A 16,905-nucleotide genomic window follows, 5' to 3' on the forward strand; every position below is an offset into this window, starting at 1 on the left:
GTTATGTGTGGGGGTGTGTTTGTGTGTGTGTGCTTGTTAATGTGTGTGTGTGTCATGGCTTAGCTTGCTGCCACACATCAGACGTGTGTTTTCTTTCCCCCTGCCTGCTGGGCTGTGGGATTTCTCTCTTGATCTAACCATGTCTGATGGCTTCTGTCCAGTGACCCATGCTGTCAGGGGGAGATCCTGCCTCTGGCCCCCAACCAAGCAGCCTTTTGTCTGTCTTCACGTCTCCCCTGCTCTGCTCAGTCACCGGCTCAGGTCAGGGTAGGCCCATTGAGAATAACCAGAGTGAAGCCAGAGAATGGCTGGAAGCAGGTGCCACTGGTGGTGGAGGGACCACAGAAGAGGTGGTGGCATTTTTTCATGCATTGCTGATTTCTGACAGACCATAAATCAAATTGCAAGGATTGCACAAAGAAAGGGGACTGTTTGTAGAAATAGAAAAAAAAGTGTAGAGAGAGAAAAACCCCCTGAGCATATTCCTTTTCCTGGCAGGCAGAGAGCACAAAAAAGGGTTCATGAGAAAAAAGATAAAAAGAGTGAGTGAGAAAAGAAAGAAGGCGAGGTGTCAGTGATCTGCAAACACAGGTCCCCCACCGCAGTCACATGCTGTGGATTTCCGCTCGGCTGCTTTAAGTGTGAGAGCTGTAGCAGGCTAGTGCCAGTCTAGCACACGTCCACCAGGGTGATGTGAGTACGCCCCCTCTGGTCCATCCAACATGAACTCTGTAGGGCTCCAGCGACAGGACAGCCAGGACAGCTGCATCCTGGAGGGTTCCCTGAGGCAGAAGGGTCGTTTGTGGTACCGGCGCTCTCTGAGGAGCCTGGGGGAGAAGCTGCAGCATAGAGCAGGCAGTCCCGGCAGGACCCAGCCCAGGGCCCCCCGCCAGGTGAGGGGGAACACACACTCACACACACCTCCTGGAGGATCACAGAAGATCCAGTGCAAATGTCTTGGTGTTTAATTCCTTATCATATTGAAAACACAAATACTCTTTTGTGGAGCATTGAAAGTTCAGGTAGTTAATGTGAAAGCTATTGAGATGGCACTGTGTGTAATGCAATACTACAACCAAACTGCAACATTTAAGTCAAATGCAGTTGTCTTGTTTTTTCATTGGTTATAATTGTAAAGATCTAAACTTATTTTACTCAGTATAAGTAAGGGTTTTAGCAAATAGAAGTAAGTACGTTTGGAATAAAAAATACTGAAATAGTATGTGTTAACTGAATATTGCAACTACGGAACATACCGGTGCTTGCAAAAACATAAATCCGTTTGACAATGCTAATCTTTAGGTTATGTAAGAGACCAGCTATAGGATCAAAATACTTGAACACCCACTGAATGTGTTGAAGTTGACAGGAAAGAGTAATCAACAAGGTAGCGTGTGTGTCTCCTGTTGGTCTGACAGGATAGTGTTCTCTCTTTCCAGATGAGGCAAACTTCTTCCAACTCTCTGGTGGATTATTCGGACCCTCAGAGGTACACAACAGATGTTAGCAGTAGATCAACATGTGTTCCCTCATGCTGTGGTGTGCAGTAGAAGGTGTGCTAGTGGTATAACTGCCTTTCCCCTGTGTGTAGGACCACTTACACACTGGAGAAGCAAGACAATGAGACATATGGTTTTGATGTTCAGGTAGGAATTTCAAACTTCACACCACAAACACACAGCAGGTAGCAGAGATAAAAACACAAGTCTAAAACAAAGTGCCCCAGCTAGCTTCTACAACCCCCCTGGTGTCATTGTCAGTTTAGTGACTCGTCTGTCTGGGCTGTTTGGTGCTGCTTGGTGCCGCTTGTTGCAGACGTACGGGGTGCAGCTGAGAAACGTGGCGGTGCTGGAGATGTGCACGTTTGTGTGCACGGTGCAGGAGGACAGCGCTGCAGAGTGCTCAGGGCTGACCGCAGGTACCTCGCCCTCACTCCCCCACCCGCACCCACTTCCTGGCCCATGTCCGGACTGCAGCATCCTGCAGACGCTCACACATCCATGCCCCCTGTAGCTGACCCTGATACACCTCGATAACACACACACACACACACACACACACACACACGATCTATGGGGTCTAACTCTCTTTCTCTCTCTCCATTTTAGGTGATGTTATTGTTAGCATCAATGGGGTCAGCATTGAGGGTTCCACTCATCAGCACATCATTGACCTGATTCGAGAATCTACCAACTTCCTGAAGTGAGTCATAGTGACAATACTATAGGCAGTGCACCAGTTAAACCCTAAAAAATGTGGCTTGTATTTAAGACCATGGAACAGCCATATGGCACACAGTAGTTCAAACATGAAAACTCAATACCAGGTGAATGAGCCATCCGTGTGTGTGTGCGTGTGGTTTCAGGGTGGAGACGGTGTGTGGGACTGTAGTGAAGAGGATCGAACTGGAGAAGAAGATGAGCTCGCTCAAGGTAGCTCCTCCTTTCAGGGCCTGTTTGTCTTCAGAACAGCTTTGAATCCAAACTCACGTACAGAGGATGCTCTCAGAAACCCCCCCCACCCACCCACTAGGAAGAGTAGAGCAGAATATCAGACAGACTGACCAGACGATAGCTAACCTCTGAAGGGTTTTCTATCTCATTCAGCCCCAAGCCTCCATTGATTTGGTGTAAAGTGATCAAACACAGACAGTATTATATAACGGAGGTTGTGGTTGCAAATGTGTCTGAAGTCTGAAGAACGAAGGCTGACTTTTAATGCAATATTTGTGTTTCCACAGCAAACTCTGAGAGAGAAGTGGTGTGAGCTGCAAGCTCTGGGCCTGCAGGAGAAGCGCCTCACCCAAGGTGAGGACCGCTCCCAGCTGTCAAACCACACTTCCTTTCTCACAGCACCTCGCTCTTTCTTACCTAAAAGCAGCAGAAGTGAAAACAAAGCTCTCGGTTTTGAGGTGTACTCTTTAAGAGTTCCCCCTGCTTGGGTCATTAATCAAATGAAAAACTGTCGGATTGATTTCCTGTCACTGCGATAAGTTATCTCACATGTCTGCATGACTTGAAACACAGGGGGGTCCTATATCCTTCAAGGTTGACGTTAATTCAGTACTGGAAATGTATTCTCTATTTTAAAGGGGAAGGGTAAAACCAGGATACACAGCGTAGCTCTTAATAAACTGCACGTCAATAAAACAAGTATCCTGTATGTAAGAGACCCTCTCTCTTGTCCAGGTAACCTGAATGACAGCTGTCTGTTCCCCTCCACGGACTCCCTGGTGTCGCTTATGTCCCTCTCGGGTCTCCACGCTCACCGTTTCTCCAGCGACAGCAGCTGGCGGAGCGTAGCGACGGAGGACAGCGACCAGGCCAGCGTGTTTGGGGACCTGAGTTCACCCAGCCCCTTCAGCGCCGCCAGCACCACCGACGACTCCTGCTTCTTCCCCAGCTCAGACCCCCAGCGGGGCGGCGGGACCCGGCCCTCCTCCTCCACAGACCTCCCCCGCTCCACAATCAACCGCAACCGCAGCGGCAGCCTGGCGGACAGCAGCTCCCTCTCTCCCTCCTGTGAGCGGAGCTCCCGTGCCTCCTTGTTCGGGACGCTGCCCAGGAAGGGCCGGCATCGTGGGAGCGTGCGCCAGCTCCTCAGGTTCCTGCCTGGACTGAACCGCTCAGTGGAGGAGGAGGACAACTGAGACCAATACAGACAGAAGCCTTCCCTTCGGTTTACTTCATGTGTTCATGTCAGTCATTTTCTGAGGGTTTTCTTGCAACGTGACTTTGTGTGTGTGTGTGTGTGTGCGGGGGAGACTTGAACGTTGGACCTGTTGATCTGCAGTTAAAGGCGCACTGCCCTGGTGGAAGGTAGTGCATTACGTGGACTACAGACTCTGAATGCTCTTCTCAACAGCTTTTATCATGATGCAGTCTCTGTGGTCCTGTAAAAGACACAACCAAGGGAATTATGGGTAAAATGAAGCATTATAATGGAAAGAGGGTCCTTTTATGAGTCACCCATTAAGACTGTCGACATGGACTGCAGGCAGCATGTCAGACTGCCAGGAGAACTTTGTCTTGGTTATTCAATCGAACATTAACACAGCATTAATACTTCTTCTGTTAACTACTCTGAAAGCAGGGACCCTGTAAATGAAGGCTGTAGGCTCCATGTGTTACTGTGTACTGTGTACTGTGTTTACTCGCGCAATCTTCTTCTGAATGTGACCACTGATGCTGGGTGATTATCCTGGATCTTGAAGATAAACAGGGCTCACAATGCCTTTGTTTTCATTAGAATTATAAATGTTTTGTAGAAAAAAGACTAAACATAGATCCATTTCTATATCAATGTGAATGAGGGAGTGAGTTGAGAGGGAGTTGTGGCTCGTGTGTCATGTGACTGCTTCTAAACCGCCAGGTACCTCTGCAGATGAAAACAGGATGTGGCAGTAAGAGGTGCTAGTTTCTTTACTATTTTCGTTTGCATAAAAACTTCTGAAGACAAATGTTTTTTTGTCTCCAGAAGTTTTTTTCATCACACATTGTATGATAAAATACTCTTGTTGTCTTGTAAATCACTGACGACATTTATGAATGTTTTCTTTCTTTTGTCAGTACAGTTTGCTGGCTGTCATGTGCTCTTCAGTTTGACATGGAAATCAAGTCAACTAGGCTACTGTGAAGACTGAAATCTTATTGCAGTAAATAAAAGTTTCCTTCCAACTGTTGACATTTAAATTGAAATAAAACAGTACTTGCCAGTAGGTCCACTAACTGTAGTTTAATACCTCTATGTCAACTACAAATGTACAGAATGTCTGTTTAACTGACTTTAAAACTCAGTCGCTTTTTAATATGTTATTTGTATTATTTTTCCATGAGCTCAACTTCCTTCTATGGATAGTGTTTCCCCAGCAGCTTCCTCGGCAACACGTTGTCATGGTGCTGAGAATATTGAAGTTTGGGTTTACGGCCTCTTCAGTGTCTGCAGAGCAATGACTAATAAAGATTATCAGCAATAACTACGTCCACTAGATGGCAGTATGGGAAAACCTATTTAAACATTTGGCTGCCTTGACGACAGACTGAATTCTATATTTGATCTAAACTGAATTATCTGTGTAGATCACCTACGTACATAGACAAAACATTTCTTACAGTTTCCGCTTTTTTAAACGGCTGGAGTATTGAAGCTTGAAGAGGAAAACCACAGCCAGTCAAGCCAGACTGCAGTCTCACAGTCAGTTTCCTGAAACCAGTGTAGTTAAAAGTCTTACAACAGCAACAATGGTGCAGACCTGTATATATCCCCAGATATACCAGAAACCAAGCCTCGTGAATGTATCTTACCTTTTGACCTGAGCCCAGCAACAAGTACAGAGCCCTATAGAAACCACTCTAATGCTCAGCCAGGCGTAGACTGGACTAAACCTTTAGCAGAATGTTAATCTTGCCTCAAAATGTCACAGGGAGAAGGTGGTCACTCTGCACAGATTAAAGAAACAGCACAATCAGTCCATTTGTCCACGCAGCTGAGACAAAGAACCATTTACTGGCCCCAGAACAAAACCAGTGTTCTCTACTGGCTCTGAGAACCACATCGCACGCTAGCACTGCGAGATAGCTTGATCCTCCAACAACACATTAAAATGCGGGATGGCACCCCTTGCTTTCACTGTCCAATGGGATAACAGAGATTCAGAAATGACAGCTTTGATTGGTTGACTGGAGTGGCTGGGTGGGTGTTGGGGGTTTGAGGACACTGGTTAGTACCGGGGGTTCAGTCCAACCGACCACTAAGAGCCTCTGACAGGGAGCTCCACGGAGGTTGAAGTGATCCAACCAAGGCAGAGCTGATGGAGAGGCCGGAGAGCCAGTCTCCTCCCACGACCCTGGAGGGGAGAAAGACGACCCCCCAGGTGGAGGTCATCAGTGGGGTGACCCTGGCAGACGTGGCGCCCACGGAGGAGGCCGTGGGGAGACCTGCTGCCCTGCCGGAGGACCAGGGGGACGACGAGGTCTTCTACGAGGACGAGGATGGGGGAGCAGGGCCCCCTGGACCCCCCTGCTCTTTAGAGGAGGCTCAGCCCCCCCGTGATGCTGACACAGCGTTGGAGCTGGAGCGTCCACAGATCTCCACCTGGGCAGACCAGCACGGCAGACGTGATGCTGCAGGATCTGCAGCCACCACGCTGGCTTCAGAGGAGCCTGGGTCACGGCCCCCAGGACGCTCCCTGGCAGAGCTCCAGACACAACCAGAGCCAGGGGAGGGGACAGGTGAGAGGACGTCTAGTAACACATTTCATTGATTGCTTTCATCATGGAACTTTGTAAAACTGGCTGCATAGGCATTTGCTGAACCTATTAAAGTCTCTTTGCACAAACAATGCAATACATTGGAAGCACTTAAATTATTGTTGAACTAGTTGTCATGTCTAAAGAGTTTGAACTTATCCTCCTTTCTAAACATCGGCACCAGGGAACCAGGAAGATGATATGACATCATCCCAGCAAAATCCTACAGAGGAGGAATCTGAGGAGCTGGAGGTCTTGGAGGACCAGACTGAGGACAGTCAGCAAAACAGCAGCTCGCAGGAGTCCCTGTCCTCCAAGAGCACTCAGTCACTGGGGAGGAAGTATGGCCACAAGAACTCCTTCAACCATCACACCCACTCCAGATACAACACTGTCTCCTACCGCAAGATCAGAAGAGGCAACACACAGACCAAGATCAATGAGTTTGAGTCCATGATGATGAACATTTGACCCGTCAGACGAACGGTGCAGTCTTTGTGCTTGCTCTCCTGCTGCTGGGGTCGCAACCTGGACTGCAGGGACTGTGTTTGTGCTCAAGACACACCGTAACCAACACCGGTGGGAGACACTGCTGTTGTAACTGTACTGATGAGATGTTCTGCTCGTACTGAAGCCAAAGTAATAATGTTAAGCATCCTAAATGTCACATTGGGCAGGTGGGTTTGTCACTGCCATAGATTATTGTATGTATAGCAATAGCTTAATAGATGGAAAATAATTACAAATAACAGGTTGTATTATAGGTACTAATGTATTCACGGTGTAGTGCTTTATTATTTATTTGATAAAATTGCGGGAAGCATTCGATTATGCAAGGCAGGTATTTTATCAGCAGATTAACTTTAAGAGGGTTGAGGGCCTGTAATCCGACAAGCGAACATTATGACTAAGATGTTGGCTGTTACCTGCCTAAGAGCTCTTGTAGAGAATCTGGTGTGAATGCACTGCAAGCATGAATCATTACGATAAGTCTTCCATAAAAACCCTTTTGTGATGTATTGTACAGTCAAGCAAATCCACATGTGACAAGTTATAAATGACACCTTTATCCAGAGGCTACTCACATGTCTAATGAAACAATAAAGTGAGGAAAAAAAATGCTTCATCACATACAGTGCCCTCCAAAAGTATTGGAACAGTGAGGCCAATTCCTTTATTTTTGCTGTAGACTGAAAACATTTGGGCTTGACATCAAACGATGAATGTGAAACCAGAGATCAACGTTTCAGCTTTTATTTCCAGGTATTTACATCAGGATCTGATGCACAAATTAGAAAATATCACCTTTTTGTTCGAACCCACCCATTTGTCACGTGAGCAAAAGTATTGGAACATGTGACTGACAGGTGTGTTTTGTTGCCCAGGTGTGTCCTATTACATACATTATTCAATCAATAAATACCACTGAATGTCTACACTCAGGTTCAGATTGGGTAAGATAGGTTTTGTCTATGCAGACTGTATTCAGAGGTGAAAACAACATGAAAACCAGAGCGCTGTCTTTGGGTGAAAAACAAGCAATTGTGAGTCTTAGAGAAGATGGAAAATCAATCAGAGCCATTGCAGAAACATTGGCCATAGCCAGTACAACCATTTGGAATGTCCTGAAGAAGAAGAAAACTACTGGTGTACTAAGTAACAGACGTCGAACAGGTAGACCAAGGAAAACATCAGCAGTTGATGACAGAAACATTGTAAGAGCTGTAAAGAAAGACCCTAAAACAACTGTTAGTGAGATCAGCAACAACCTCCAGATGGCAGGAGTGAAGGTATCACTATCTACTGTTCGCAGAAGACTTCATGAACAAAAGTACAAGGGCTACACCAGAAGATGCAAACCACTCATTAGCAAGAAGAATAGGAAGGCCAGGCTGGAATTTGCCAAAAAGTACAGAGATGAACCTCAAAAATTCTGGGACAAAGTTTTATGGACTGATGAGACAAAGATTAACTTTTACCAAAGTGATGGAAAGGCTAAAGTTTGGAGAAAGAAAGGAACTGCTCATGATCCCAAACACACAAGCTCATCTGTGAAACACGGTGGAGGTAATGTCATGGCTTGGGCTTGCATGGCTTCTTCTGGGACGGGCTCATTAATCTTCATTGAGGATGTAACACATGATGGCAGCAGCAAAATGAACTCGGAAGTCTACAGAAACATTTTGTCTGCCAATTTAAGGAAAGATGCAACCAAACTGATTGGCAGAGCCTTCATCATGCAGCAAGATAACGACCCAAAACACACTGCCAAAACAACAAAGGAGTTCATCAGGGGCAGGAAATGGAAGGTATTAGACTGGCCAAGTCAATCTCCAGACTTAAACCCTATAGAGCATGCATTTTACCTGCTTAAGAGGAGACTGAAGGGAGGAACCCCACAAAACAAACAACAACTGAAAGAGGCTGCAGTGAAAGCCTGGGAAAGCATCAAAAAGGAAGAATGCAAAAGTTTGGTGACGTCAATGGGTCACAGACTTGCTGCAGTTATTGAAAGCAAAGGATTTGCAACTAAATATTAAGTCTTATTCACTTAAATATGTTTTAAGTATATCTGTTCCAATACTTTTGATCACATGACAAATGGGTGGATTCAAACAAAATGTGATATTTTCTTAGTTGTGCATCAGATCCTGATGTAAATACCTGGAAATAAAAGCTGAAACGTTGATCTCTGGTCTCACGTTCATTATTTGATGTCAAGCCCAAATGTTTTCAGTCTACAGCAAAAATAAAGGAATTCGCCTCACTGTTCCAATACTTTTGGAGGGCACTGTATTTGTAGCATTTACCAAATCCTGTTTCATATTTTCAAAAATGAAAGCCAGAGAGACTTGGGCTCACAGTTTTTATAACAGCTTGTAGCTTTAGCTCCCTTTAGTGTTTATTATAAGAACTGCACACAAACAACAAACACCTGCAGCCAAACTTTCAGAAATGAGCATTTCACCCATGACTCACACTAGGCACTAAGGCACAAAGTCACCTGGCTTCAAATGAGGCTAAATGTGTCCTTAAAAGACATCTATGATATGTGTGGGATGTTGGAAACACCTACACAGGTTAATAAACTATTTCATGCATTACATTCCAAAATATACATCATGTTTCTTCTTAACAATGAACACAAAATATGATGACATTATTTACAGTAAACTGTGAGCATTCAATTGCATTGCAGTGTTTCATTATCTTTGTTGAAAATGTCTCTTTATCTGAGAATAAACCCCAGTGGACAGCTGGAGAAAAGCTGGGACACAAACAATGCAAACAGGCTCAGGTACGGACGTTCTACCAAAGACCATCACAGATTCCTTTTGGTTTATCAAATTCAATGTAAAAAAAATCTAAAACACAGCTTTACCATTAAGTAGCTGTTGTTTCCAAACATGACAACAATCAATGGCTTGTTTGATGAAAAGAAAAAAAGAACTGAAGGATTGCACATCCCAACACCAGAATCACACCGACTGAGCAACAGTTAACATATCTGGTTCACAGAGAGACTGTTCCATGAGGAGGACGTTGTTCCACAGAGAGACTGTTCCACGTGGAGGACGTTGTTCCACAGAGAGACTGTTCCATGTGGAGGACGTTGTTCCCCAGAGACTGTTCCATGGGGAGGTTGTTGTTTCACAGAGCAGAGTTGTGAACACGGGCCTCTGAAGAGTTCATTTGCTCCCCTCCTCCCCACTAGACTCCTCCCTCCTCCCCACTAGGCTCCTCCCTCCTCCCCACTAGGCTCCTCCTCCTAGGTGTAGTAGTGGGTGAACTGCCACTTCTGCATGGTGTTGGTGGGCTCACACCTGCTCATGTGGACGTCTCCCTTAGGCCCCGCCTCCAGACAGGTGACTTTGGGGGGGTGCTCTGCTACGAGGTGCTCTGCCTGTGTGTGTGTGTGGGGGGAGGGGGGGGCAAGGAGAGAGGTACAGTGAGAATCCTAAAACTATTCTTTCGCATTCCTTACAAGAGTCTTACCTGGGCTACTGAGAATCTAGTGTATGTATGAGCAGCCTATAGCAGCCCATGAAGGGCTCAGCTTTAAACCATCCTGAACCTCACCTTGGCAGCCCAGCAACACACATTACATCCTTCACAAGGGTGGGAAACACACAATACATCCTTCACAAGGGTGGGAAGGTTGAGTGTACATGTGGCAGACATGAGTTGGTTATGGACAGATAAGGAAGGCAGACAAACAGCCCCACCCAAGACCCAGACCTACCAGGCCAGAGTTGGAGGCCTTGTGTTGCCAGCGCAGGTCTGATCTGGATCGGTCACATGGCTGCAGGGCGGGGCCTGTGTCCTGCTGGGCCACGCACACGTCCTGCTGGCGAAGGAGCTTCACCCAGGTGTAGTTAAAGTGCTGACTCTGAATGTCACGGAGACAGAGAGGCAGTTACAGCCAGACTTGTAATTAGGTGTCATGGTAACTTCAGGTTTGTAATTAGGCGTCATGGTAACTTCAGGTTTGCAGGAATGGGTGTAGGCGTGAGTGTGTGTGTAGAATTGAAAAGGAATTCCATTGTGAGCACACATCTGGGAAGTGTGTTGTAGTCATGGAGAGTGTGTTTTCACCCCAGCAGTAGATTTGAGAGTATTGACCTGCTTGCTGAGATCACAGGTCTCAAAGGAGAGTAAGGAGTCCTTCTGCACAGACAGGCATTTCCTCAATCCCCGATTGAAAACCTGAAAGACAAGGATCACAAGCATTACATCAGAGTCTTAACTTCTTTCCTTGTGTTGACATGTGTAAATGTTCTGTGTTGTTGACAATAGAAAGATGTGCTTCTCCACCCTGGCCTGTCAGAGTGGAGAGGGAAGAGACGTAGGCCTTGAGAGACACACAATCTTTGTTCGGGGGAAGGCACAATCGTGTCTCTGTGTTGGATTCACTCCTGAGCCCATGGAAGAGCTGGGAAACAACAGCTTCTCCCAGAGAAAAACACAAACACTGAGACACTGTCTGCAGACCAGAGGCGTAGCCATGGGTAGGCACAGGCCTACTCAACTGGTTCTAAGGCCTACCCAAAAACGAAAATATCTCCGAAAAATTATGCACCGGGTGCAGATTGCAAAGTAAATAAGTAAAAAAACTGAAAAGAGGCCAATCCATATTTTTCTAGGCCTACCCAAAAATATAATTCTGCCTACGCCCTTGCTGCAGACACATCAGGCTGTCAGCACTGAGACACAGGCTGCAGACACATCAGGCTGTCAGCACTGAGACACAGGCTGCAGACACATCAGGCTGTCAGCACTGAGACACAGGCTGCAGACACATCAGGCTGTCAGCACTGAGACACAGGCTGCAGACACATCAGGCTGTCAGCACTGAGACACAGGCTGCAGACACATCAGGCTGTCAGCACTGAGACACAGGCTGCAGACACATCAGGCTGTCAGCACTGAGACACAGGCTGCAGACACATCAGGCTGTCAGCACTGAGACACAGGCTGCAGACACATCAGGCTGTCAGCACTGAGACACAGGCTGCAGACACATCAGGCTGTCAGCACTGAGACACAGGCTGCAGACACATCAGGCTGTCAGCACTGAGACAGGCTGCAGAAGCCTGTTTACAGGACACCTAAAGCTACCATGAGAACATTCATTTACATGAGGAACCCTGTATTCACCAGATAACTTAAAAAAACAACTATACCCTTACCCTATGAATCCTGCTGGGACATGAATCTTGCTGGGACACATGACTGTGTATTAACAGCATCTTTGACTGCTACCTACCAGGCCCTCAGCTTTGACCAGCGGCGCGTCCAACTCCGGGCAGACGTTGTCCAGGTACCACTGGAAGCTGTTGCACTGGAGCCTCTCCCTCAGACGGATCTGCTCCGTCAGGTTCCCTATGTCAGCCCTCCTGTCCAGCAGGTGGAGGTAGCCCTGGCCGTAGAACAGATCCTTGTGGTCGTCCAGCCACACCTCGGCCACCCTGGCCAGGTTCCTCTCCACCGTCTTCTGACGGTCCTTGGGGAACTTGTAGGGGTTCTCCCCCCGGAAGATGTGACCCACCCTGGAGCAGGGGATGATCTCGATCTCCCCTCCACACATCCAGATCTGAGGGCACAACCAGGCCCAACATGGTCAAACAGAGTCTGGTGGTTGTGGTAAGTGGCTGTCAGACAGGAGCGTAGGGTTACCTTGAAGGATATCTCCATGTTCTCTCCTCCCCACACGTCCAGCCCCGGGTCGTAGGTTCCCAGCTCATAGAAGTACTGCTTGTTTATGGAGAAGAGACCTCCAGCCATGACAGGACATCTGGAAGACCACAGGGACATGAAGTCTGTTCACTCAGAGCCAGAAGCCACACTGACAGAACTACTGAGTGTGTGTGTGTGTACAGTACCTAATAGGATCAGTATCTGTCATGTTGTTCTTCTTAATGTACTCCTCTGATAGCGTGCTCCAGCCAAAGACAAGAGGCCACTTGAAGATGCCTCGCTGGAAGTTGTCAACCAGCACATAACTGGAGAACAAAATCACATTAGGCATCGCAGCACTTAAAAAAAAAAATGAACACGTACATTGCTACTGTTTTGAGAATACCCCACAATGCAACACAACCTTCTTATCCTGTTGGAGGGAACAAGCCGTTAACATCATATCCTTGTATGGAACAAGCCGTTAACCTCATATCCTTGTCACTGATGACCTCGATGACAGGACAGGCCACCTTCCTGCGGTCCAGGTGAACCCTCTCCAGCAGGGGCTCCAGCCAGCCCACGTTGCACTCGATGTGGGAGTCCAGGAAGGTGAGCACCTCACCTGGAAGGTAAACACACTCCAGGTAGTGCACACACACCATCTGAGCTGCTGTGGATTCTCTATCTGACAGTCTACAGGCACAGCAGAGCCTGAGTGTTGGCACAAGACTGTTGACTTTACCCAGCCTTTAAATATACAGAATCATTTCACGTACGTTGAGAAGCCAGTGAAAACGACTTCATTAGATTGACCCCATCAGTAATTGAGTCCTGCGTACACATGAGAAGGAACAGAATACTCACAAATGTTCTTGCTGCAGCTGTGTGTGTCAGTGGTGAGCTGAGAAGGGGTGACAGGGGGCAAGTGCCAGGAGGCAGGGACTAAGGGGCCAGGAGGCAGGGACTAAGGGGCCAGGAGGCAGGGACTAAGGGGCCAGGAGGCAGGGACTAAGGGGCCAGGAGGCAGGGACTAAGGGGCCAGGAGGCAAGGACTAAGGGGCCAGGAGGCAGGGACTAAGGGGCCAGGAGGCAAGGACTAAGGGGCCAGGAGGCAGGGACTAAGGGGCCAGGGGCCTGGGGGGTCGTACCTGTGGCTACTGCTGCACCCTCCAGCCGGGCCCTGATCAGTCCCTGGCGCTCCTTCAGACGGATGATGCGCACTTTAGGAAACTTGGACATGTACACATCTAGCTGCTCCTTCAGATAGTCTGGGAGACGGATGGAGAGAGGGGGAGGAGAGGGAGAGAGGGAGTAATCGATAGTGAAGGAAAGAGAGTGATGAGAGTGAGGAACAGAAAGTGAAGGAGACAGAGGAGGTAAAGGAGAAAAGGTGGCAGTGAGAGGTGAAAGGACTGGGACTGGATCATTCTTCAGGAACTTCAATAAAAACCCATTCTGACACGTCCCTGGTCTGAGGCCTGGCCTACCTCTGGTGCTGCAGTCGTCCACCAGGATGACCTCCTGCAGCAGGTGGGGTGGGGAGCGGTTCAGGACACTGTGGACAGACCTGAGCAAGGTGGACCACACCTCGTCCACAAAGCAGAAGATCACACTGGTGGTGGGCAGGTCATCATGGACCATGTTATCTGAACACCTGGATGAAACCACGAGACTAATGTCATCTGACATTTTATACATTTAGCATGAAGCTTTTATCCAAGACAACACATAAAGTGCGTCAAGTGAGTCCAGGAATAGACTGTATTTACTAGCCACATCTCAGCTAGCTGGTATCATGAGGAAAAAAAGAATGACTATAGTGCAACAACAACATCATGATTACAGTAACTAGTGGTGTGGAGCAAACTAGAAGGGGAAACAGAAGAAAAAACAACAAGTCATTCATAATCCACTTTGGTAGAGAAGGTAGTTATGAATTCCCTCATGTGTTTCTGTTGTGTGCAGGAGCTGTGCTGCGGGAGAAAAAGGATCTAGACTGGTTGTATACAGAAGTAACCGGAAGATCTACTCTGATCTAGGATTTAGTTCTACAGTGATCTAGGATGTAGTTCTACAGTGATCTAGGATGTAGTTCTACAGTGATCTAGGATGTAGTTCTACAGTGATCTAGGATGTAGCTGGACTCACGTCAGGGGCCTGGTGTCTGGAATGGCCCGGTCAAGAGGAATCTGGTCACTCAGGAAAACGTTGAAATGTCCCTCGTTCCACCTCCTCCTCACCTCCTGCTCTTTGTCACTGGGCACAACGGCAGCATGGCCGAACTGGCCGACGGCGCCTCTGTTCCTGGGGGCAGCGGTCAGGTCCAGAGCCTGAACTCTGTGGACGCTCGCTCCCCGCACCACCGCCACCTTCCCTTCAGACGCTTTGTGCGGCAAGTTTGGTTTTTCAGTCAGTGACAAACTCCTCTTCACAGTTCCTACATCACTTTTAACAATCTTTTCGTCCTCTTTGATATGAATCACATCTTCGAGTTTGGCTTCTTGCTTGACAAGTTCAGCTGAGGGCTCCACAACAGCTTTGTCTTTTACCTGGTAGTCTTGTTTTTCTGGTTGAATGGCATATTTGGCACTCTCTTTTGTCTGGGAAAAGGCCTTCACATTATTGGACACTACATTGATATTTTTGGAATCAGTGTTGATATCTTTTGGTTGTGGTACAACATCTTTCTTTGGTTCCTGTAGTTTCTTGTGTGAGGTAGATGGTGGAGCAACATGCTTTTCTTCCTGAACACCAGGGGGTGCTCTGGTAGTGTTTAAGGACACAGGCAATGCTACTTTTTTAGGGCTTTGAGTTATAACGACATTGTTTACCTCTGGTTTTGTCCTGTTCACACCAGGGTCCACTGCTTTTTTGGCCGGTGCATTGGTGTTCAAAGGGACATGCCACTTTGATGTAATATGATCCTGCACAACTTGTACTTGACGGTCCGTGACGGCAGCTTTTCCCTTCTCTAACTTCATGGTATCTCCTGCGTCTTTGCTTTCCTTCAACACAGGCTCTTTCCTGGGCCGCATTCTATAAACTTCAGCAACCTTGTTCACAACTCTGACGGGACTTTGGTCATCATTGTCCAAGTCTAAGTCAACTCTTTGCACTGGGTGTTTAAAACCCCTATGTATTACAGTTCGTTTGGTTGACTGTTGTTTGACAGCCTCTCTTTCCTTAACAATAAGTTCTTTCAATAGTTGGCTATTAACATCATTTATTGAAAGACGAAGCGCTGCCATATCGAAGAGAAGCCAAATGACAGAAGCAATGAAAACAAATGCCAGTACCCTCCCACTACCCCGAAAATATTTCCTAATTTTTATGGTCCACATCGTTATTTCTTAATGTAATGTCTGAATGTCATGGTAACTGGATTCCCTCAAAACTTGTCGACCTCGGCTAGTTGCCTTCGTGGCATTCCACGTGGGCAAATTACAGCGAGGAGTCGTCAAATGTTTGTTGTTAATGCGGGTTCCATACTTGAAGAAAAACGCGTCAACTATAAACGCGTAAAAGTCAGAGAAACTTACTTGGGGGATCCACGTTGTTACTTTTGACGTGTGTCTATCAGGGTTATATTGTATTCCGTGTAGCAGGATCTAGAGGTGCTCTAAGCACATCACCGATACTTTGATTCTTGTGCGGTCACAAACATGTTTAGTCTATTAATAATGTGCAAAATTAAATGTCCTTAGAGGGGTTGGTAACGTATTAGCAAACCACCTACAAAGTCCTCCACTTTCACTGAAACTGCTGCACCCGCCCCGCCATTCAGGCAGATCGGATTAACGACGTGTTTCAACTTTGCCCTATGGAAGAGCGCTGTGATTGGACAGGTAGTGTAATGTTATGCAAACTGTACAGTCATGGCCGTAAGTTTTGGCAATGACAGATGTTGTGTTTTACAAAATTTGATGGTTCAGTATTTGAGGGGGGAAAAAAGAATACTGTAGAATCTATGGAATACTGGAAATACAATAAGGCACATTTCATATATTAAAAAGCTTTTTTTAGGGCGAAAATGTTCAATATATTCAAATAGTCCGGTTTTTACAGCAGTCAATCTGCTCTTAAAATCCAATCAGAATAATAGAGTGATTTCACCTGGCTAGAACTAGTTCACACTTTCCCCCATGCTGATGATATGATTTACTGAAATTATGTTAGCAGTCATTTTATGCCAAGGCCCAGCAAGCTTTGCAAACACAATGTATGTCGCTCCGATGACTTTCGGCCACGGCTGTATAGTACAACTGTACATCTACTGCATGGAAATACGAGTTGGGGAGTTCCAGTTATGTAATATGCAAACTGAATTTAAGGTCAGATCTGTACAAAGTAACATAGCTGACAGTAAGAGATCACTTCTGACTAATTCAGTTGACGCGGAATGCAATAATGACCCAGGTGGCCCGTGTTGATGTGACCCAAACTGGACTGATTACCACGAACCAAATACGATGAAACA

General features: G+C 46.8%; 3 protein-coding genes across 3 annotated transcripts; 2 read left to right on the forward strand and 1 right to left on the reverse strand.

Moving 5' to 3' along the window:
- The first annotated feature begins 627 nt into the window (after positions 1-627).
- LOC124485229 (cytohesin 1 interacting protein) lies at positions 628-4,727 on the forward strand. Its single transcript, XM_047046691.1, has 8 exons — positions 628-893; positions 1,440-1,489; positions 1,592-1,646; positions 1,816-1,918; positions 2,109-2,202; positions 2,366-2,432; positions 2,741-2,807; positions 3,189-4,727. Exons 1-8 carry the CDS (start codon positions 723-725, stop codon positions 3,647-3,649), a joined length of 1,068 nt encoding a protein of 355 aa, XP_046902647.1. The 5' UTR covers positions 628-722; the 3' UTR covers positions 3,650-4,727.
- A 994-nt stretch (positions 4,728-5,721) lies between these two features.
- On the forward strand, positions 5,722-7,415 carry LOC124485643 (ermin-like). The gene is made up of 2 exons (XM_047047360.1): positions 5,722-6,230; positions 6,433-7,415. Exons 1-2 carry the CDS (start codon positions 5,810-5,812, stop codon positions 6,717-6,719), a joined length of 708 nt encoding a protein of 235 aa, XP_046903316.1. The 5' UTR covers positions 5,722-5,809; the 3' UTR covers positions 6,720-7,415.
- Positions 7,416-9,106: 1,691 nt separating this feature from the next.
- LOC124485624 (polypeptide N-acetylgalactosaminyltransferase 5) lies at positions 9,107-16,230 on the reverse strand. The gene is made up of 10 exons (XM_047047335.1): positions 14,577-16,230; positions 13,916-14,082; positions 13,577-13,696; positions 12,915-13,050; positions 12,632-12,751; positions 12,426-12,543; positions 12,016-12,342; positions 10,872-10,955; positions 10,492-10,638; positions 9,107-10,152 (listed from the first exon to the last, which is right to left on the reverse strand). Exons 1-10 carry the CDS (start codon positions 15,767-15,769, stop codon positions 10,018-10,020), a joined length of 2,547 nt encoding a protein of 848 aa, XP_046903291.1. The 5' UTR covers positions 15,770-16,230; the 3' UTR covers positions 9,107-10,017.
- Between the last annotated feature and the right edge of the window lie 675 nt (positions 16,231-16,905).

Source organism: Hypomesus transpacificus, chromosome 23 (assembly GCF_021917145.1).
Source record: "Hypomesus transpacificus isolate Combined female chromosome 23, fHypTra1, whole genome shotgun sequence".
Classification (NCBI taxonomy): Eukaryota; Metazoa; Chordata; class Actinopteri; order Osmeriformes; family Osmeridae; genus Hypomesus; species Hypomesus transpacificus.

What these genes read in the sequence shown, in the direction of transcription:
- LOC124485229 (XM_047046691.1), top strand. Translation starts at nt 723, where the DNA reads ATGAACTCTGTAGGGCTCCAGCGACAGGACAGCCAGGACAGCTGCATC. An exon ending in GTGCTCAGGGCTGACCGCAG is followed by an intron (nt 1,919 to 2,108) that starts GTACCTCGCCCT and finishes TCTCCATTTTAG; the next exon opens with GTGATGTTATTGTTAGCATC. An exon ending in GGAGAAGCGCCTCACCCAAG is followed by an intron (nt 2,808 to 3,188) that starts GTGAGGACCGCT and finishes TCTCTTGTCCAG; the next exon opens with GTAACCTGAATGACAGCTGT.
- LOC124485643 (XM_047047360.1), top strand. Translation starts at nt 5,810, where the DNA reads ATGGAGAGGCCGGAGAGCCAGTCTCCTCCCACGACCCTGGAGGGGAGA. An exon ending in AGAGCCAGGGGAGGGGACAG is followed by an intron (nt 6,231 to 6,432) that starts GTGAGAGGACGT and finishes CATCGGCACCAG; the next exon opens with GGAACCAGGAAGATGATATG.
- LOC124485624 (XM_047047335.1), bottom strand. Translation starts at nt 15,769, where the DNA reads ATGTGGACCATAAAAATTAGGAAATATTTTCGGGGTAGTGGGAGGGTA. An exon ending in ATCAGTGACAAGGATATGAG is followed by an intron (nt 12,752 to 12,914) that starts GTTAACGGCTTG and finishes TTTGTTCTCCAG; the next exon opens with TTATGTGCTGGTTGACAACT. An exon ending in TGGTCAAAGCTGAGGGCCTG is followed by an intron (nt 10,956 to 12,015) that starts GTAGGTAGCAGT and finishes CTTGTCTTTCAG; the next exon opens with GTTTTCAATCGGGGATTGAG.